Genomic DNA, 24,067 nt, shown 5'->3' with positions numbered 1-24,067 from the left:
GACTTCCCCTCCTAAGGATTTTTGGCACATAGATGATTTTCGAAAAGTCAAAAAAGAAAGGTATTGAAGTTCCGGGATTTTCAAATTACAATATAAATAAACAGAACACCACAGGCATTATCTTCTAGCCAACCTTGTTGCTAAGAAAATATATGTTGCAAATACAATGGAAGAATAAAATTCATATAAAAGAGAATGCGTAAATTATCTCATAATAGACTCATCTATAACAGTAAAAAATAACAGTTCCGAGTCCATTACGTACTTAACTCTCGGGGGAAACTCAAATAAGGGAAAAACGTGACAAAAAGACGATAGTTAGGATTTTAGGAAAGTTTTAGCAGAACTGTTTTATTGTACAAATAAGCTCTTATAAACTTTTGAAAACATGTTAAAAGATTCAAGTCAAAGTTAAAATCTTTAAGATTAAGGACTGTTTTAGTACGTTCTTGGATCTTTGCAAGGTTATAATAATTTACAAACAAATAAAACGTACCTACTTATTTTTATGTGATACTAATTACCCTTGGTGTTACTATGCCTGTTCTACTTATTTTATTGCTCAATATGAGTAATGAATACCAATTCTCCAACGATCACTTGTACCTGATTAAGTATCTATGTACCTACTGCGGTGTTACTTGGGGTGAGTTAGAATAACGCGAAAGAATAAAAATATTTTATTCCAATACATAGCTACAGGTGCTTTCTTTCGTGGTTATCGGTCTTACAGTAGTGTAAACAGAGACATCAACATCATTTTTTTATATGTAAGTAGCTATGTCCTATGTCCTCGCTACACTTGTACTTGTTCATTGTAGTATTTTTAAGTGCTAAGTATATTTATACAGTGGATTAAAATAATCAACAAACATAATTTACTAGATCGTTAATTACTTTTATAATTTTATATTTGGAATAAATCAGGCATTGTTTAAAAAACAGTTAATAAAAAAATATGCACTGTTTCATTTTTAAATATTTTAGCAAGGGTACAAATAAAATGAGAAATGTTACTCGGGACGATTCGTCTCAGCTATTCATAGTGTTTGTGTACCACAAGAACTATAAATAAAAGTTTGTAATAAAACTATTTTTTTTTATTTGTAGTTCTTTTAAGGATTTATGTTGACGAAATTGGCTGTTTAATTAATTACACGTTACAAATTAATATAATAAAAAATATCACATATAACATAATTTAAACATTGTCTATAATTATGTTATATTCGATATTTATTTATTAAAATATTTTATTCTTAATCAAAATAATAATAATAATATAAATATGGGAAACCATATGCTGATAAAAATAAACTGTCTGATTAATATACGGAAAATTTACTTATCCGTCTGTCAATATTGACGTACACTAATCTCAGCATAAAAATTAACATTTTCTTAAATAAATTGTCTTATGGGATGATAAATTGCATTAAACTAAAAATAATAATATGGTGCAATGACAGTTTATCCTAGTGTATATGTATTAAAGGAACGCAATAAAACTATTTATAGATATTAGAATCAAAAGTTTCAGATGCACATAATTCTTTTTTTTTTTTTTTTAATATAATGCTGTTAGTCCTAATGGACATTCTGTTTAATTTAAATTAAGAATGTCTTTAAATTACAAACAAAAAAGTTACGATAACTTTAGCTGGATTTAATTAATCTGTAGTTTCCGTCTACTGAAGTAATCGTGGAAACTTTGAATCTATACGTACCAGTAGTTTTAGATTGATAAACTTTTTAATCAATGCATCAAAATGAGATAGGGACTTGATTTATTACGAATGATTATTTAGTAGCAATAATAGTGCCCTGCTGTCTCGTTGTCTGCCTTTTTTAACATTCAAGGTGTAAAGTAGTATATGATGCAAGTTCTTGAAGGATTTTACACCACAAGCTGAATTCCAAGCAAATTTATTCACTAAGTTTGATAATAAGTTTTAAAATATAAAATCTTGTTTGTAAAAAATTACATACAAATATTAATAGAAGCACCCTCACAAATTTTATCCATATGATCCGTCCGTTGTATATGTTTAGCGCTTAACTATTAGGTTGGGGAAAAAGTCTTTTCGCATATAGTATGTATGAACTTGTAATAAAATCTCTTTGGCTATACCATTTGTATCTGGCTGGTTTTGGTATCATTAAAAAGTTTTAATTTTAAAGAAGGCACTTCCAAATTCAAATTAGGAATTCGTGTGATTTTCATTTGTTTTTGTTGTTGTTAAAATGAGTGAATCTAAAGAAGAAATTCGATACATTTTAAAATTTTACTATAAAAAAGGTAAAAATGCAACTCAAGCCGCGAAAAAAATTAGTGATGTTCATGGACCTAATGCAGTATCTGTGAGAGTAGCGCAAGTTTGGTTTAAGCGTTTTCAAGCCGGAAATTTTGATATCAAAGATGCATCTCGCTCTGGTCGCCCGTCCGTAACACGGACAAAATTGATGCCATTTTTGAAAAAGTGGAGCAAGATCGGCATATTAGTAGTTACGATGTAGCTGAAGAACTGGCAATTGACCACAAAACGGTTTTGACTCATTTGAATAAAGCTGGGTACACAAAAAAGCTCGATATATGGGTGCCTCATGAACTCACTGAAAGAAACCTAATGAACCGTGTACTCATTTGTGATTCTTTATTACGACGTAATGAAACCGAACCATTTTTGAAGAAGCTGATAACTGGTGATGAAAAGTGGATCACATACGATAAGAACGTGCGAAAAAGATCGTGGTCAAAGGCCGGTCAAGCTTCACAGACTGTGGCAAAACCCGGATTAACTCGCAACAAGGTAATGCTGTGTGTATGGTGGGATTGGAAGGGCATCATTAATTATGAGCTGTTACCGCCCGGCAGGACCATCGATTCAGAACTGTATTGCGAACAATTGATGAGATTGAAGCAAGAAATTGAGAGAAAGCGGCCAGAATTGATCAACAGAAGGGGTGCGGTTTTTCACCATGACAACGCTAGACCTCACACAACTTTAGCCACTCAACAAAAATTACGAGAGTTTGGCTGGGAGGTATTAATGCATCCGCCGTATAGTCCTGACCTTGCACCTTCAGATTTTCATCTGTTTCGGTCTCTGCAGAATTCCTTAGGCAGTGTCAGGTTAACATCACGAGAGGACTGCCAAAACCACTTGTCGCAGTTTTTCGATCAGAAGCTCCAAAATTTTTACAGCAATGGGATCATGTCACTACCAACAAGATGGCAAAAAGTTATGGAACAAAATGGTACCTACATACTTTAGTCAAATGTAAATAAACTATAAAAAAAACTTTTTGAATTTTCATATAAAATACGAAGGAACTTTTTCCCCAACCTATTATTTTATCATGAAATTTAAATAATAAATTACTTCGTGGTATGTAATAATGTATTTTCATATAAATAAATAAAGTTCCGTAATTGTATGTAAAATTCACGATAATTACGTGGATATTTCCTTGGAAGGTAGCCAGTTTACTGTGTGACAGAACGTATTTCACTGTGACCAAAAATGATTTTGAAGCCGATTAAGCTTGCCTAAAATAATTACTTGGCGAGCCGACTAACAAACAACTTTATAAATAAAATGCAAAACTAGTGTGGATTCAGGGTAATCTAATTAAAAAATATGACCTTATAACAACTATTCATGTAACTAACATTTAAATAAATATCTCAGAATTAAATCTATACTCTAAAATCGTAATAAAAAAAGCTTATTATATATTTTTATGGTTATATTTGTATTTACACAGACATTATCCATGTATATCTGATCTTTTGTAGTGCGTGTGTGTGTGTATGTGTGTTACTTAAGTCTTTATTTTCAGACAGTATTAAAATTTTAGTTTTAGTTATAAACGTTTTTACATATGTTTATTTTACTTTGCATGGATAGTTTTAAGAATAGGAATGGCTGGAGGAAGGTGGTACGAAGTGTTCACGAGCCTCAGTAATGGAAACGACTAGGAAGAAGAACATACGCTTTATATACGCTATACATATGCTATATATGTATGTATGAGTCTAAATTAGAAATCGTTGATTCCAGACGAGATCTTCATTGATTAAGAATGCGTCCTTGAAGGGGTGTTATTTGTTCGTGGAATTCTGGATTACTTAGCCGTTCTGGATAGTATATTTATTTTATTCATTACGTAGTTGTGTTATCACAATATCAATTGCAAAAAAGGAATCTATCAACATGAATCTATAACATAAATAATAAAAACATATAATTGTCTCAGTGACTAACTGTTATGGAAATAATCGTTTTAATAATTGTACCAATAGATACGTCTCGTATTTACAGTGTACTCGTGTCGAAATTAATTATTGCTATTAGATGGTAGCTGTCATCTGTTGCCATTAACGAGACTTAACTCCTGTCGCTCGCTTGTGCACATACTCGTACTTTGGAATATTATTGTGTTTTTTAAATACTTCGGTAAGTCCTTATAGTACATTTTTAATAATACCAACAATCTTGAATTATATAATAAATAACGCTATTGAGATATTGATAAATATGTTATAGCTGGTAATTAATAATTCAATTTAATGATCGTAACAATTTATTTAATCATAAATAATATCAGTGTTGTTAATAAGGCAATTAAAAAAGGATTAAAACTTTATAGTTATTATCAAATGAATAATAATTATGATAATATGACGTATTTCACATTTCTTAAACTAAATTAAGTGTGCTATAAAAATAAATAAAAATTTAGAAAGTAAATTTCAACCTAATTTTAAATATTACCTCGGTGTTAAACTGCACATGTAGGTATATGTAATTTGAACGATAATATAAGTACTTATTTGGTATCGTTGAACTGATCAATCAAGCAAGGAGATTGATACTGAAACTCAAGGAATACTATAAAACATTTACAGTTTGACTTCATTTGGTTTGTCTTAATATCTATAAAACATATTATTTTATTCAATGAATAAGATTAAGTTTGCGTGTATTATTCTGATATAATAACTATAATTTCAAGCGTTTTTAACATACCTATAAAATAATTTGGTCAATGGTCAAATATAATAATTACTGGAAAAGCAGCAGTTATTTTGGTACAGACATTAATGCTTTATTATGAATTGAAACAGAAGAATCTATTGCATTTTTAATTCATTCACATCTTCAAGAAAAAACGAGTCATAGCGATTTATAATATGGTAACATTATATTCATGGTCACGTTCGAGACTAAATTATGAAAATTTTAAATATCACTTTACAATAAATGTTTATACAAAATGTATGAAATTCTGTCTATTTGTATATATTTTAATTTTGTTACACCTTTGTTTAGCAATATTCAGGGCAAAAGAGATAGAATAAAAATATTCAACTTATGTATAAATCCTATTTATATTCAGATATTAATTATTTATTAATAATGAATACAGTGAATACTATTGGTTCGAAATTTAAATCACAGATCAATCACATCTTAGAAGAAGCAACGAAAGCCTACTTTAGTTTTCACTCGCGGCTTCGCTTACATTTTAGAGGCAAGAAGGACTAAGCAAAAAAAATAGCCTCTGTCTTGTCCTTACTTGGAGTTCAAACTTACTTCATACCACATTGCATCAAAATCGCTTCTGTGGGTTAGCCCGTATTTATAAATTTATAATATTACTATAAATATATAAATAGAACTGTAATAATAATATTGCTTACTAATCTTATAACAATACTTGACTTGGCTTTATTGGAAGCGGAACCAGATAACTTCAAAGCAATATTAGTAGAATTATCTCGAATATATATAATAGTTTACATCTATAAATTATTCAACCAATTAAAATGCACATTGATATTAAAATGTTTTGTATTATATTCATATTCTGAGTTTTACATTTAAGGAGTAAGACAACAACTGTACGTATCAGTTATAAATAATAATTATAGTATAGTATAGTTATAGTATTTATAGTACAGTATAGTAACAGCCTGTAAATTTCACGCTGTTTCAATGCGGGTTGGTGGAACGCACATGTGGCAGAATTTCGATGGAATTAGACACATGCAAGTTTCCTCACGATGTTTTCCTTCACCGCCGAGCACGAGATGTATTATAAACACAAATTCAGCACATATATATAGTGGTGCTAGCCTAGGATTGAACCCGCGATCATCGGTTAAGATGCACGCGTTCTAACCACTGGGTTTTATCCATCTCAGCTCAAATAATAATTAAAACGTTTAAAATATTTATATGAAGTATGTATGTAAGGAACTACAAATCCGCATTAGAACTTTGTGATAAGCCATAAATAATCTGATTAAAGGAGGAGGCCTCCTTCGCATTCATTTTAATTTAATTCACAAACCTACGTAGTTCATATTTTCTATGCATCGGAAAATTTTACATAGGTTTATGTTGTTGTTATATTTCCGGCTTAATGGTGAAATAAAGCATCATCCTCTTGCCCTTATCCCAATATTATTTGGGGTCGGCGCAGCATGTCTTTTCCTTCCATACTTTTCTGTCAGACATATTCTCACAAGTAACATTATTTCTAAATAATAGTGATACAAAGCATTAGTTATAAACACAAACAGTTACATCAAAATGAGTCAAGCAAAGTATCAGTATAAAAGTTAAAGTATAAATTATAATTATAGCAACGAGGTATTAATATATATTGTACAAGCACAAAGGAAATAACATATTTGTTTCCCGAGTTGGTTGATGTAAGGAATTGTTAAAATTTCTTACTGCGTTACTGTCAATAAGTGACCACTTACCATTAGGAGGCACATTTGCCTAGCCGCCTATTTAATGAAATAAAAAAGAAATACGTAAAACTTCAAATGAATGACGCGTTTGGTCTTATTTTCGTACGTTCACCGTTTACTTGGAAATGACTTAACAATATCTAGAATAATCATAATAAATTCTAAACATTATAATTATTATTAATTATTTGGGTAATTTTTTTTTCATTATACACATAACAATTAATTTGAGTTTGTTTCTTTAATAAAATGCGTTAATAAAAAATAATTGATAAGAATATTGTATAGGAAGTCACTTCGAGAAATGGTAACAGCCCAATTATGGTGATACGCCGTTTTGATAAGTGTATCGTATCAATTTTAAAATTATTATAAGTTACTTTGCTCATTATGGTGTTTCACGCTTGAGTTCTGTGGTAAATTTCGAGTTTCTTCTTACATACTAGCTCTACAGATAGTTGAGGAATGTTTGGGGGTTGGATTCTATCCGAAGGATGAGTTTAAAAGAGGACAAGCATGCAATCTATTTAATGTGTTTTTTAAAGACATATATACATATAGCATAGTTGAATAAGCTGCTAAACTTCTCCATTATTCTTAATTATTCTCCCTTATTCTTCTACTAGTCTTTAGTTTATGTTTGATTATTATTATCATTTTAACAATTTTTTTTAAATAATCATTTTAGATAAAATGGTGATTCACAACATTCAAATTGGCCTCGAGAGTATGGTACAAGAATTGGTAAGTTTACTTCTTTTATTTTTAATAGAAAACTATAATTATGATGTACAATTTATGTGTAACTATAAATAGACTATATATGTAGTACTACCAATATTTTTTAAAACTGTCAGAGTAATAGTTTGTTTCATAAAACTCATAAATAGAATATATATCAGATTATAAGGGAAGTTTTCTGTTCCAACATTTATTTATCACATTATACACTTTAAGTTATAAAACAAGTTTATGGATAATAAAAATTACATATATCCTCTGAACTATTAGATAACGGTGACATCAAACAAGACAAACTACTTTGGAGTCTGTAACATAAAAAGAATTAAGTGTAGTTTAAGAGTATATCCTCCATTAAAAACTGATCTAGTTCATTATTATTGTTATGATATATGAGTATGTACGTGGTCACCGCCTCAGATATTGAGTGAGAAATATTTCTCACTTACATCACTTATGCACCACTATGGATACTGTGACAGATAGATAGAAATTGTATTGTTCAATTTCATTTGTAAAATTATAATTAGGGGCTTTAATCCCGCTGTTGCACAGGGCCTCCTGACCTACACACCTGGTCTAGGGTGTAAATATATAATGACCCAGGCGGGCTTGTACAAAGCATTAGAACTACATAAACTAAGACAAACAACTAAAACTCTTAACTCAAGCGCATGCAGACTAGCAAAGCCGTACGGTGAAAATATCTCGGATTACTTACTTAGATTATCCTTATTTCAGAAATATTGAATTCAACTGAGTACTGATAGTATTCTGCTCTTCGAAGTTTGAAGTTTATGCATAAAGCTTGCATGCCAAGTTTCATATTACTTAAAAAAAATGTATATAGTTATTTTTAACTTAAAATGGACTGGTCTTACAATCAAGAAACCGGCGTTCTATTACTAAAAACTCTTTTGTTTGAATGTCTATAAAAAAGATACAGTTTTTTAAATATTTTTGAAAACCTTGCTATACTTTAAGGATAAAATATGATTTCTGATAAGTATCAACGAATATTAATTTAGGGATAATTTATATATGACCGTAAAGTATTTTTTATGTAACACATTTTTGCTCTAAATAGTTTCATCCAAGATTTTTTTAAAAATAAAAGCACATCGTTCTTTTCTTTTGAATAAAGGTGACTGTTTCAATGGCTCTTAGAAATAACAATGTCACGAAAAGTATCGCAAATTTTTTCTTAGAACTCACTCGAGGCTATTTTGAGTTTTAATGTTCTCTGAAATTGTATAATTATCTATATTTGAAAATATATAATACGTAACCAGTAATATAAGCATGTTTCTAATAACTATTTGAATCTGATTATAATTCCGGTTTATAATTTTGGTGTGATAATATTCTTAATTTTTGAATTATTCGTTATTACTTACTTGAAACATAATTATTTATACGATATAATGACTGTAAACTAATTAAATTCTAATTTAGATTCATAATATATGTAATACTTGAATACTATTTTTTATTTATCTTTTACACGTATTAGGTGATATTTTCTTTCATGTTTTTAATTGTCATATGTCATTCTGTTTAAAGGCACACATTTACATGACATTAGTTATTTGACTTAGTAACTCTTATTTATGTTAGTGATTAATGAAGATCACGCTAAAAAATAAAATATTACTCATACGAAGATCATTCGCACCACAAGCAAAGTTAATGTAATAGAACGAAGGAAATAATAAAAGAATACTAGGTGGTAGGGATTTGTGCAAGTCCGTCAGATTTGGTACCGCCCTTCATCATATATATGCTATTCTTCGAGTCCTAGGAACTTTCCCGTTTCATGTTTTTGTTTTGGGGTATGATTTATAATCATGTGGCCCATTTGCGCCTAGGTATCTTATAGAAAAGCCTGTCAATAGAGAGACCGCGTCGAAAATATTGGCAAGAGTTGGCCACAGGAGAGTCGAGAAGGCCCAGTGGTTAGAACGCAAGCATCTTAACCGATGATTGTGGGTTCAAACCCAGGCAAGCACCGCTGATTCATGTGCTTAATTTGTCTTTATAATTCATCTCGTGCTCGGCGGTGAAGGAAAACATCGTAAGAAAACCTGCATGTGACAAATTTCATATAAATTCTGCCACATGTGTATTCCACCAACCCGCATTGGAACAGCGTGGTGGAATATGTTCCAAACCTTCTCCTCAAAGGGAGAGGAGGCCTTTAGCCCAGCAGTGGGAATTTACAGGTTGTTGTTGTTGTTGCTGGCCACAAAGCGCACGCATACTAGTAAAGTAGTAGTAGTAAGTAGTATTACGTTTGATGCACACTGAGATTTTAAAGTTTCGTTTTAGTTCTATTATAGTGCGACACTCGGTCTAGATATTTAAATAATGTAATCGGTCATCTTAGGTATAAAATTAGCAATTACATAATATTAGAAGGAATATGGAGAGTAGATGTAAAGATTTTAACATTTTTTTAAATATACTTATATTTAAATATTACTTTTATAATTATTCACTTTTATAGTAAAAATCAGATCTTATATAGTAGTTACGTTCCAACACATAACGCTTGACTACGTCGGTCGTCCTTGATTATAGATTAGTTGAGTCTTAAGAAAAATTGTAACGATGTTTTTAAAAAAACCTTCAAATTAAAGAAGTTGCCCTTTACATCGCCTCATAACATGACAGTGATATGTACGTGGAAGGAAAAAGTACATAACAAACGCTTCTAGTAGGCATAGGCCAACTAGAATGTGGAATCATATCATATATGTATGACCATTAGAACGCTTCGTCAAAGCTATATTTAAATTATTTAGTCTTCAAATCTCAATCTGAATGTGCACTCGTTACTTAGAAATATCTCGATATTATGATCGTGATAATTTGTAAAACATACAGTCATACATATTTGTCCTGACTGTCATGTCTATAATAAAATTATATAGAATACTCTAATAAAATTATGGTTCATTCAATAGTTTACCTTATATCAACGTGATTAGGATAATTATCGATTAGCACTCATTTTATCTTTATTGAGACAAGGTCTTTGCAGTGTTTATTTACCTTTCCGTGGAAGAATATACACTTTTGGATCTATTAACATGTTTTTTTTTACCAACGTAGTACGATGAAAGTGTACAGAAATAACTTATTTTGACAAATATAAGTATAGTGTTTATATAGTTTCCGCGTTAAACGTAGTCAGATTTTTTAAAATCAAATTGTATCTATACCAATGATGTTTTAGTAAACAGATATGTTATTAACGCGCAAAAAGTGAAGACTAGAAAACGTCCTAATTGGGACGTTTACCTTTAGTCGTTTTATGTAGTAATACGTTATAATACATCATAATTACGTAGTAATACGTTTTGCGTAATTAAAACATCTATTTATCCCTTTTACTTATTGTTTTTATCAAGCTATCCTTTTTACTTTTAACGAAATGTAAAAATAAACTAAAATAAACGGTCCCCGGCGCGGCACACTTTTTTCTGTTGTTTAGTATGGGTATAACATATCTGTTTATTAGAATATCATTGATCTATACATACTCCAAAATGTTTTAAAATATCCAAAATACTAAAGATAATAACTAATTATTATGCTGAAAGATAAGATATCGGACAGCGATTGGCACGTGACTCAAAAAGTTACGGGTTCAAGTCCGATCAAGCACATTAATTTGGTGTGGAGGAACATCAACAAATAAACATAAATAAACAGCCTTCAAAGCAAAGAAAACTGAATATGTGAGTTTCGTAACATTTTTGCTGATATGTTCCCAAAAACGTAGCTTGTCTAATTTATTCACGCCAAAGATCATCAGTTCACCTAATATTTGTTTTTCAGAATGTGCCAAATGGAGATAAAGAAGAGCGCAAGGGTAATGTCACATATGCGATAGACGACCTGCCGCCCTGGTATCTCTGCATATTCATGGCATTACAGGTAAACCAGTGAATTGTAATCTAAAAAAAGCTTTTGATCTATTCCAAAAAAAGTCACCTTTTGTAACCGTGTTACGTTGCAGTGAATTTATTGTGTAGTGTCTTAAAAACAGTTTGATAAATATCCGCTAAAGGGTACTCATATATATTCTGTACGGAGAATGTCGGAGTAACGGCAATAATATTTAAAAGTGAAGGAAACGCTCACCCATATCAACCAAATAGTTGTACGCTTAAGGGAATTTTGATGCGCAGTTTTTTCAGTACTATCGAAAATTCATGTACGAACCCTTGTCATTGGGTCAAACTAATATACCAGTAAAGGATCCTCAGGCAAAATAATTAAATTGGACTTGCTTTTTGTTGACAAAAAAATATAATTACTATAGTTAGTAATACATGTACGTCTGTATAATGTTTCATAATTACTCCGCAGCACTATTTGACCATGATAGGAGCGATCGTGGCCATTCCATTCATCCTGTGCCCTGCGCTCTGTATGGCGGAAACAGATCCTGACCGTTCCAACATAATATCTACGATGATATTCGTTACAGGTAAACCACTAACTAATCTATACGAAATAACCTAGCATATTAAAATATGAGGATCAAAAACCAGACAAACATTTCAAATAAAAATTAATCTTACCTATTATTTTTCATTGTTATCCGGAATCCAGGTAAGGTCTACCTGGTGCATCATGATTGCCATAATGACAAAACGTCACCTAGTGCGTGACCTAGTAATAAATTTAAAGCAAGCAAGGGCTGCCATTAACGGAGAGGAAGTGGGAAAAACTGATCTTCTGATCACAGAAATAATTCGTGATAACATACCAGCAGCGTTAAAGAAAAACATTAAATCATTGGTTCTGGTTAAATCTATGACATTTACATAGCAGTTGAACATTTAGGAATGCCCATGTTAAAGTTTAAAAATATATGTTTCTCACAAGTGCTTAATTTAAAAGTAGAAATTCATTCATTCATTCATTTAATTTAATGCTTGTTATGCTAAAATAAAATTGAAACGATGTCATTTCATTATACCGTTCATAAGGTATTTACAATGTGATGTAATAGGCAAAGGGAAGTGTTGTGTTGCTTCGAATGACGAAAATGCGTGCTAAGGGTATATTGACACATTTTTCGTGATGTCCTTTAAAGCTGGCACTGACAGATAAGAAATAAAACGCTCAAAGTAAAAAATAATTAAATCGTCTACAACTGTTTAATAAATCTCAAAGTGATAAGAATGGTTTTATCGTGATTAAATTTAGTTAAAACAAAGTAAACTTTATTTTCTTATCAAAATAAACAAGATTACGTGTCACTGTACCAGATGATTAAGATGATTCCTCGTGTGTGATTAACTCTGAGTATTCCAAGCGTACTGACCTTGGCACATGGCACCGCTTAAACAAAATTTTAACATTAACACCGATTAGTATCGAAAGTTATAATGTAACGATCTAGTTTCATGTTAAAGTTGTGGATTTAAAATTTGATTGTGCTTTGCAAACGTATTACGAAGCTAATTAAAAACTTACTAAATATTTAATTAGATATATGAGTATTTTATACAAAACAGCCGATCTCATATTGAGCATTTTAGACAATTGTTTTATTTCTGTACGAATGATCATGCTATATTAAAGAAACATTTAAGAAACTTTATGTAATATATTTAAGATATTCAACATCACATATTATGAACATATATGTAATTGATAAATCATTTAACGAGTATCGACTAGGAAACAATTCAAGTAATGACAATTTAAATTTATCGTGTAATTCGCTAATGCCCCGTATGCGTATCAATCATCATCATGATCATGTTAGCCGTAAGACGTCCACTGCTGAACATAGATCTCTCCCAATGTTTACCACTTTGACCGGTGAGTAGCGGCCTGCATGCAGCTACGTCGCGTATCAATGCTTCTTTTAATTTACTTGTAAAATTAATGCGCTATACCTCGCAAACCACTTATACTGACTCCAGCTAACTACGTACATGATAGTGCTAAAATGCTTACACATATAAAGAGCACGCATTTATGCTGCACCTTACTGTATTTTCAACCGACTTCAAAAAGGAGGAGGTTATGTAGCATTAGTTTTTTGGTTACATTATAGTATATAAATCCGTTAAACTTTACACTGTATTTTTTCTAAAAAGCGTAGCTGTATCTGCTTTTTTATTTATATTTTTCATCAAAGTCGACACAGAAAAAGAGAGAATTTTTGTGGCCTTCCGGAAAATTAACTCCGGAACCACAGCACCCGACTGAAAAATTCTTTCATCAACTCGCGAACCAATTGAATAAAATTGCAAGTTTCATTTATATTCAAAAAGATAGACCTTTCATTATTGCATATTTTTTATAAATAAAGTTATATTTTACTTAAGTTGTTGAATGTTGATTTCTAATTCATTAAAAAATATCAAGCCACGAAAGTCTTATTGTCATACTAATAGTTTACATTCAAACTATTATTAATTAATTACAATCAAAGAAATAAAAAAAATCAATAAACACGTCTCGAACGATAAGACCATAATATTAATTATGATTTTAAACATTTTAGGTCTTATAACGTGGCTGCAAGCGACTTTCGGCTGTCGACTGCCAATAGTCCAAGGTGGTACAATATCATTCCTTGTACCAACGCTGGCTATCCTTGGTCTACCGACGTGGAAGTGTCCCGCTCCTGACATCCTTGAAGCTATGAACGTAGATGAAAGGAGGTCTGTCTGGACGGTCAGGATGTGTGAGCTGTCAGGCGCTATTGCTGTGGCATCGCTGTTTCAAGTCATCGGAGGTAAATACATATCAAAGAATAAACTGTAAAGTCAGATTAAAGGTCGCCTAAATTATGAAACAAATGCATTTTACGATAAAAAAACATTTCATAATATGTCATTTGATTTCTGATACTTTTTTAAGTAATCTCTCACAAGCATGGCATTGAACTGTCTCGACTGATTCTTAAATTTGCACAACAGTTATTTTGTCCTAAAACAACGACTCATTGTATGGCTATCTTTCAGTTTGAATGGCTATGAGTGAGCCATTGTAAATACATCACAAAGTGGTTTATCTAGTTATATAATTGTAAATATCTACTTTATTAAAAACGTCCCGAAGAGAGTCTCGAATACAATCGTAAGAGAGTAGGAGACATTTTGGTATGATGTGATAAAATAATGCAACTAATTAGTAATATACTATTATAAACATGTTCTTATAGCCTCGCAAAAACTAATAATTAAACATCTCGCCGGTTTGAACAAACCCAATAGGGAAAAGGGTAATACTGAAAAAAATAAACATAGAGAACTAAATTTTAGCCACAAGCCGCATTATGTCAAGGAGTACAAAACGGTTAATAACATTTCTAACACAAGAGTTTAATCTACATTTTAACTTTTTACCGTAGCTTACTTAACTGTATAATGTTAAAAAACAAAAAAACTACTAATTATAACCAAAAAACAAGTAAAAGTTCAGATAATATGAAATGAATGATAATATAAACATCTTCTGGTAGGTTACTTCGGGATAATAGGTTCTCTGTTGCGCTTCGTCACGCCGCTGACGATTGCACCAACGGTGGCGCTGGTGGGACTGACGCTGTTCGATCACGCGGCGGAAGCTGCCTCGCAACAGTGGGGCATAGCCGCGGGGTGAGTTGAAGCTTACAATGTATAACTTTCATTAATCGTTATAATTACCTGAAGTCAGATTTGTACAGTCGGGGTAAGAATTTAATATTTTCGTGTGCTCAGTATGAGCGATAATCTGCTTTACCGGTCGAGAATGACATATTGCGTCGCAATGAAGTTTAAGACTTGACAAGGGAATGTATTTGAAAACTGACGAAGATTTTCTTACTCTGACTGTACTTACCAGTTCTTTTTGAAAGAATCTTTGTTTTAAATGGTAATTTAGAATGCTTATTTTGAAGACCTATTCCAATAATGTATATTTCAATTTTCATTCCATTATGTTGTACTACTGTGGGTTGGATTAACGTAGCTAATTGTAATCGACGGATGTTTTGGTTACCATATTTTGCCTCCTGAAATGAAATATAAACAAATGGAGAACATTGAAAAACGGGTTACTTGCCTGGATTTGTATCAGCAAACAAAGTAATCTCATCTGATATCATTTTGTATTATGAGATGCGACGACATTGGAAATTAAGTTTCGGCGATCAGTTGAACTCGTCCGTTCAAGACGGAAGGTTACCACTACAGACAGGTTTTTCAGTGGGTATTCCATTATTTATAGATAAATCCCTCATTTTAAATGCGTTTTTTCAGCGAGTTTTTAATACCGTCGTAGAGCTAGCCAGTGTGGAAAAATCCTTAATACTTTTAATCTTATCTAAGCCCGGTTTTCTTGCAACTTTATTAAATTATCAATTATAAATTTCATTAGTAGTAGTAAAGGCACAAATTAGAAGAACAGATTTTACGTAAATCTGGCAAAATATTGTCTTTATTACAATATTATATCAAAAACAAAAATATGCTTTAAACACCGCTAAGTAACACTAATGTTTTACTTAATAATTAAACTAAGATCTAATTAATCTTTCCATGAGGATGTACACCACTGAACTTTCTAATCAGTTGGGAAGTAGGCGGTAAGGTCAAAGGTTATCGCCCGGCCTGCATGGCCCTATTGATTCCGCTAATAATTATTTCAGTGCATAAACAAGATGATATACAGGATCGTCTGGTATTTATTCATTTCTGAAAACGCATTTGGCACGAAATATTTTACAGAAAACATTTTTATTTTCCCGTATATTTAATAAAATGAAAGAGGAAAATTAAACAGAATCAGTAATAAGTAATAGGGTTAGGAAATTCTCATTATCAAATGCTTCCGGTTTTTCGGATCGTCTTCATTAAGAGAACGCTTTTAATTAGGAAAATTAATAATTACAATACATAATAAGAGATGCGATTATCCAATATACAAATACGATATACAGCTAATACCAAACTTTTAAGCACCTTTTTTACTTGCTGTTAGGGCTTTGCCAAGCCCGTGTGGCTAGATACCACCCATTAATCAGTTATTCTACCGCCGAATAACAGTACTCAGTATTGTTGTGTTCCGGTTTGAAGGGTGATTGAGCCAGTGTAACTACAGGCACAAAGGACATAACATTTTAGTTTCCAAGGTTGGTGGCACATTGACGATGTAAGGAATAGTTAATATTTCTTAAAACGTCCCTTTATATGGGTGATGGTGCCATCAGTTGGCCCATATGCTCGTCCGCCAACCTATACCGTAAAAAATCGAATGTACTATCTATGCATATACTAATATTTAAAATAAATTTAGAAAAATGTATGTTTTTTTATAATTTCTCTACCAAGTACGACCTACTCACTTTAATATTCATTTAAAGCATAAATAAAAGGCACGTGCTATGGAAATATAAATCTCAGAATAGAATGGACTAGAAATGCCGAATATATTAGTATTAAAATAGTTGTATACACATCGAATAGAATATTTTTAATATATAATAACAACAGGAGTAAGGTTACAAAAATATTTGTAACATATAACACGACTAGTCTTATCTATTATCTCCAACGGCAAAACCCAACGTTCTCAACGTTGGGTTTCTTTTTCGCCAAAATAATCGGTATTATGTTTTGTACACTATTTTTAATTGCGTATAATTATTTTAATTCTATAAAGTTTTAAAAGAGACCGTATTTTTTATAATATACATATATAATGATAACGATATAATAAGGTCGCCAAAATTGTACGCCTCTTTTATTTAGGCTTGGACTCCACTTCTACTTATTATCATAGAGTGGTCATATGCCTACCTGACATATGACCACTCTATAGTATACAAAAAAGGCTGGATACGTGTTGTATTTATTTATATTCTCTGAGTGGTGTATAATAAAGTATAAAGTATAAAGCAGATAGATAAACAAAGGGGTAGTTGATAGTAAGTAAGTGGTTTCGATAGACATTACATCAGATTAGATTTTTGGCAAATAATGTTTTCATACTCTGATTAGAACAAGTTTAATCACTGGAACAAAACAATAATTCTATCAGTGTTATGTCAATTCTGTTATTCACTGTTCTGAGGTGATACTGATGCCTCAAGGCATCTTCGTGGCTTCTCGATTCATAAAATAAGAAGAAGATAAATCTCCCGCTTATTTAAAATACTTTTGAAGTGGATATTTTTTCATAAAACAACATCTTCAATTTAGTAGTAGATTTTATTTCTTTGCCATGAAGTAGTTGAAGTTATTTCAAGTTAAATAGAATAAGTTAGCTTCTTTATTAGTTAATATCGTTGTTAGATGTCTTTTTTATTTCATTTAGAATATAGAATGTTTATAAAGAGCGTCTCATATTTAATCTAAATACTTTTAAATGGAATTTTATATATTTTAAATTATTGTTTCTGGGTTGCTTTTAGCTTGAGCCTTACTAATAAATTTAAGTTGAATAGTATTGAATATAGTGAATATAAGATTAAAGTCACTAGTAGCACTTGTTTTGTATAAACAACATCATTAATATGAATATTTTTGACATTGACTCTTCGTAATATAAATGTTAATTTTAATATATTACGTGAACTCAGAGATTTAAAACTACATTAGTTCTCACTTAAACATCTAAATTATAGTAGTACCTAACGCCCACGTTTTCACCCACTTGGTATACTTTCATTTTCTCTCGGCGAAATGATAATTTATTTGGAAGACGTAAGTATCTTTTAATACCTAAGTAGTTTTTAACCGACTTCCAAAAGGAGGAGGTTATCAATTCGTCTGTATTTTTTTTTTTTTTTTTTTATGTTTGTTACCTCATAACTTTTCACTGGGTGGACCGATTTTGATAATTTTTTTTTTGTTTGAAAGGTAGTGCATCCCGTGAGTTCCCATTTTTTTTTTATTTTTTTCCGATGATGGTATCCATGTGAAAACGACATAAGTCTTAAATTTGCATTATGTATATGCGCGACAAATAGGTGAATAACTGAAAATCACGTTAACCAATTTTGATAATTCTTTTTTTATTATAATATATATACTTCAAGGGTAATTTGGTGAAAGTTTGGTAAGGTTCTGAGCACAGGATCCATGACAAAGTAATGGAACGGAAGGGAACGTAACAATTCTGAGGAGCACGTTAGCGATACTCGGTCGAATATTTTATTTATAGTTATATATGGTTATTTGGATATTTGAGTCACCTTCCGTAATGTGGTTATGTTTATGTAATTATCATAGTCGAATATTATAATCAACTAGCTACCCACCCCGGCTTCGCACGGGTGCAATACTGATACTAAATATACTACAGAATTTGTTTATATACGACATCACATCGCAAACTTCTAAAATTATCAGTGTTTCTTTACTATATTGTTCATGTATTATATACACAAACCTTCCCCTTGAATCACACTATCTTTTAAAAAAAAAACCGCATCAAAATCCGTTGCGTAGATTTAAAGATATAGGGACAGAGAAAGCGACTTTGTTTTATACTATGTAGTGATGGAACTCCTATACGGCTCGCAGTTAGGGTGCGATATGGGGCAGAATTTCTTACTATCTTTAATCAAATTTTGTGTATGTGATGTGATGTCATATGATGTACGAAATATAGTTGGTCTTTTTCAAAGTTTTTTTGCTGAGTTCGATTACAGCTCTTTCGAGGGATCCTTGTAGTTTACGCCGCGTGACGTATTAAATCCGCATTTTCGAAAGTCTATTTTTGCTTTATTCGCAAGTTTCCTTTGAAATTGTCCTCGAAGTAGTTTCTGACTCATATAAACGGAACGCTTAATCTATCCATATTAAAAAAAATTAGTTAGTCAACATCAGCTTCACTTAAAATCAAAAAATAAATAAAATTTTAACAAAAAGAATTTAACAAAAATCAGCTAATAAAACCCTACAGTATCAAAAAACAATACGAGAATACTTTAACAAATATGTTTTTTACAAATTACTTTTACACAATAATATCAATGATATCAGATGGATCAATCAAGGGGCTCGTATCGCTTCTTTCTTTTGATTGTTGTGGCAAGGGCACCGTGGCTGACACCGACTCCAAATATAACAATAATTATAACTACATGATATAATCGTTAATCGACTTTTAAGTAGTCTAATATTTTTCATTTCATTTAACTTAGGAAGACTCTAAAAAATATGTTAAATACGCAATTATTTTTATTACTTTTTCGTGCATATTCATTTGTTTTAAAATAGTGTTTTGTTTGAAGTTGGTTTTTCTTTTTGTTAAAATTTTATTTATAGTGTCAACGAACAACTTTTAGTTATCTATATAAATATTCAGTATATATTTATAATTTTACTTGGCGTCCACATCTTTCGGGAAACAGCAAGTTTTATCAATTTTAAGGGTGAGTAGGCCAGTGTAACTACAGGCACAAGGGATATAATATTTTAGCTATCAAGGTTGGTGGCGAATCGGTGATGTAAGGATTGTTTAACAATTTTTTTGCTCCACTAATCTGTATTAGCGTAGATTCCATTAATAAAAAACAAAAAAAGTTAAGATAAAATATTATTAATTTTATTATCTAAAGCAAGTTGCTTTAGATAATAAAATTATAATTATAAAAACCGGGTTTCCCAGGACCATTCTGCGACATACATCTTATTAAAAACTAGCTGCCGACCTTATACGAGTACGCGTTTGAATTTAACAAAAGAAAAATTCTAGCCTAAGTTACTCCTTATTATATCAATTACCTTTCAGTGAAAGTTCCGTCAAAAACAGTCCAGCCGTTCCAGAGATTAGCCGGAACAAACAGATAGAAAGACAGACGAAAATTGAAAAAAAAATATTTCGGTATATGTACCGTGTATACAGACATATGTATGAAAAAGGCTATTTTAATATTACGAGCAGACACGCCAATTTTATTATATTTATATGTACAGATTGAGTCATAACTTAGAAACTGGCTAATAAAATGTTTCATCCCCTAAAACAATAAATTATTTAAGATAATTACCGATATGCACGATATGAAAGTTTATTTTTAGCTTAGTGACAAATAGGCCGGTTTGTTTAAAATAGAGGTATATTTCGGCGTCCGACCTGGAATCTAAATAAATCAGATTTGCAAGTGATTGGGCGCGGGGCCGTCACCATGGCTACGGGTGGAGCTCAACAAGTCCGCGATCGATTGTGCAGCCACCGATGCAGCTCTGGTCGTTGAACTTTGATACACTCCGCAATCAATTATTTATCTCTCTTGTATTGACATGGTTATACGTTTAACTGATATAGATATTTAGATAATTTGGTTTCGAAATTATATGAATATATATGTACATATATACTAGCTGCGGTCCAGACAGACATAAAAAGTAAAGTAACAGCCCGTAAATTTCCCACTGCTTGGCTAGGTCTCCTTTCCTCGAGGAGAGGGTTTTTGGAACACCAACATTGGTTGGTGGAATGCACATGTGGCAGAATTTTAATGAAATTAGACATAGGCAGGTTTCCTCACGACGATGTTTTGATTTGATTGAAATGAAAAGTAGCCGGTAAATTTCCCACTATTGAGTTAAGGCCTCCTCTCCCTTTGAGGAGAAGGTTTGGAACATATTCCACCTCGCTGTTTCAATTCGGGTTGGTGGAATGCACATGTGTCAGAATTTCGATGAGACTAGAGACATGCAGGTTTCCTCACGATGTTTTCCTTCACCGCCGAGCACGAGATGAATTTTAAACACAAGCACATATGTATAGTGGTGCTTGCCTGGGTTTGAACCCGAAATCAGCGGTTAAAATGCACGCGTTTTAACTGGACCATCTCAGCTCGTCGCTATATCCAGACTATACACGGATGAAATACATATACATATATGTTGGATATAATAATCCTGGAACTCAAAATACCTACTTACAGCCTACTTGATCCAATGTAAATCATGCTGCAACTTATACCAGCACACACAAAAGATTACATTGAAATCGGTTCAATTAAATCATTGAAGACGGATGAGTTCAGTGACATACAGACGCGCAGAACATTTATATATAGAGATTCTAAACTTTTAAGGAAGTCAAAGTGGGGCATTTTCATTTCAAGTTGCATATTGTTATCTACCTTTGAGTGAATGTGCATTAAATTTATCAAAATGATTACCTTATGATTAGCTTAGCGTAGTTTTACACGGTGGTCCCTACCACCCTGTTTGTTTAGGTACCATTTTTCAGATATTTTACCGCCAAACAGCAACACTGTATTGTTGTGTTCCGGTTTGAAGGGTGAATGAGCGTGTAACTGCAGGCACAAGGGACATAACAACTTAGCTTCTAAGGTTGGCGGCGCATTTTCAATGTAAGGAATTTTTAATACGTCTTACTGACCCAATGTCTATGCCTTGTAGTTCTCAGGGCATAGGGCATATATTTGCCCTTCCGCCTAAACAAGACTGTTGACTAAAGTGATAACTTTCCTAAAACCATCCACCCTAGTACTAATTAGTTCTCCGCTAATTAGTACTATTCAAAGGGTGAATGACCTAATGTCAATACAGGCATAAACTTCGCAAAAGTCCAAAAGGAAGTCAGACGTTAATACATATTACTTTAATATATACTAATAATCATTACAAGCAGGAATCGAACCGCGTCCGTATCTTTACGTACATAGCATAAAGCAAAACGCTTACCGCTGTCTTTCCCTAATGTGTGTTTAGATATTTGAAATGATACAACGGATTTTGATACGGTTTTTTTAAATAGATAGAGTGATTCGAGAGGAAGGTTTCTGTATATAATACATCTATACATATAATAAAATTGGAGTGTCTGTTTGTAATATTAAAATAGCCCTTTTTTGCTCAATGCATATGGATATTTACATGGTACATGTACCGAAATAACATTTTTTACAATTTTTCTTACTGTCTGTTTGTTCCGGCTAATCTCTGGAACGGCTGGATTTTGATGGGACTTTCACTGGCAAATAACTGATATAATAAGGAGTAACTCAGGCTACAATAATAACATTCAACGTTCGGACGTCGTCGACTGAGGTTGTGTTGAATTGTGCGATAAGATTTTACGATTGAAGATTTAAAACGACACCTGCTTGCCGGTTTTCGTTATCTCTGACGCGTAACATCTGGACTATTGGCTTTGTTTATCGGACACTTGTTTTGTTTAAGGATTGGTCCTATTGTTGTTGTGGAATAGATCTTTTTAGATCTTAATTGTTTCAGTTTAATATTCATTATTGTATATAAATATTTTCGTTTGTTTTATTGTTTTGTTTATAGATGTTTTTCGTTTTCGGCGATGGACGTCGACACTGAGTTGTCGTCTGACGCCCTGGTTCGTAGAAAACGGCCTTATGGGGGCCTTGCTATTTATAACTCCGACTCTGAAACGGAGACGGAGATGAGGTTGGCTGCGAAGAGCAAGCCTGCGATTCGCGGCAAAACCGCGAAAGGACGGGGTAGTGGCCTCGCTCGGGCAAAGGCTGAGCTGAAAGCCAAGGCCAGCGAGGCCAGAGAGGAGGCTTTCGAGCGGTCCCTGCGTAGTCGGGCGTTTCGAAAGGACGCTCCACAGGTTGTCGTGGACTCCGAGGAATCCTCATCCTCGGATGTACACACCGAAGATCCCACGAAGATGGGAGCAGAGGAACTCCGGGCACAAGCTGGCCGAAGCGCAGCCCTAATTTTGGAGGTGGCCCAAAAGTCCACCAATTTAAAAGGTGGCTTTGCAAAGAGGCTGAAGGAGTCGGCGGCTGCACTACAGGGCATTGTAGACGCCTTAGCAGCTCGGACAGAAGCCGAGGAGACGCAAAAGCTCCGTGCCGATAATGGCCGCCTGCGCAAAGAGGTGGACAGCCTCAAGGCCGAGGTAAAGGCTCATCGCCGCGAGTTTGCAGAAATGCGGACCAAGGTGGCAGGGGCAAGTGATGCTTCCGGCTCGGCACAGGATGCGCAAATGGAGAGATTTAAAGCCTCCATAATTTCTTCGGTCGGCGACATGATCAACGCACGGTTTGCCGCATTAGAGGAACGGTTGCCTCCCGCAAAAATACATCGCCCTCCGTTAGCTGCGGATAAGAGGCGGGAGGTGGCGCAGCAGATTGCTACGCCCTACACGCAGGCTGTCCAGCCTGCTCCACCACCGAAAGCTGCACCCGCGCCAAAACGGGAGCCACCTGCTGTTCCGACGGCATCTATTGCTGGTCCCTCAGGCGTCCAGCAATAGATGTCGGAGATAATTCCGCCACAGATGGTCCAGGAGGTGTCCTGGTCCACTGTGGTTAAAAAGGGAAAGAAGGGATAGCCGGCTTCCTTTCCGACTGTTGCAACCACCACAGTTGCGCCTATGGTGCCTAAGGCAGGACAAGCAACTAAGCCTAAGCTGTCCGCGCCTCGTACAGCTGCAGTGGTATTAACTCTGCAGCCGGAAGCGGAGAAGAAAGGCATCACGTATGCTCAGGTCTTGGAGCGCGCTGAGCAGAGCGTGAAACTCCAAGACCTTGGGATCAATGGTGGGCTCAAATTTCGACGCTCAGCGACGGGG

The 24,067-nt window shown here is 33.2% G+C and overlaps 1 protein-coding gene across 1 annotated transcript in view; it reads left to right on the top strand.

Moving 5' to 3' along the window:
* Positions 1–4,355: 4,355 nt before the first annotated feature.
* Positions 4,356–24,067, top strand: part of LOC124530038 (solute carrier family 23 member 2) — a 43,862-nt gene continuing 24,150 nt past the window's right edge. Inside the window, exons 1-6 of the mRNA XM_047104014.1 lie at positions 4,356–4,460; positions 7,458–7,513; positions 11,354–11,452; positions 11,888–12,008; positions 14,046–14,279; positions 15,009–15,144. Coding sequence (XP_046959970.1) covers positions 7,463–7,513; positions 11,354–11,452; positions 11,888–12,008; positions 14,046–14,279; positions 15,009–15,144 — 641 coding nt within the window. The 5' untranslated portion in view covers positions 4,356–4,460; positions 7,458–7,462. The remainder of the gene's footprint in view (positions 4,461–7,457; positions 7,514–11,353; positions 11,453–11,887; positions 12,009–14,045; positions 14,280–15,008; positions 15,145–24,067) is intronic.

This window comes from Vanessa cardui, chromosome 5 (genome assembly GCF_905220365.1).
Source record: "Vanessa cardui chromosome 5, ilVanCard2.1, whole genome shotgun sequence".
Taxonomy (NCBI): Eukaryota; Metazoa; Arthropoda; class Insecta; order Lepidoptera; family Nymphalidae; genus Vanessa; species Vanessa cardui.
Note: the sequence above shows the minus strand (reverse complement) of the source record. Positions and strands in the feature narration are given on the sequence as shown.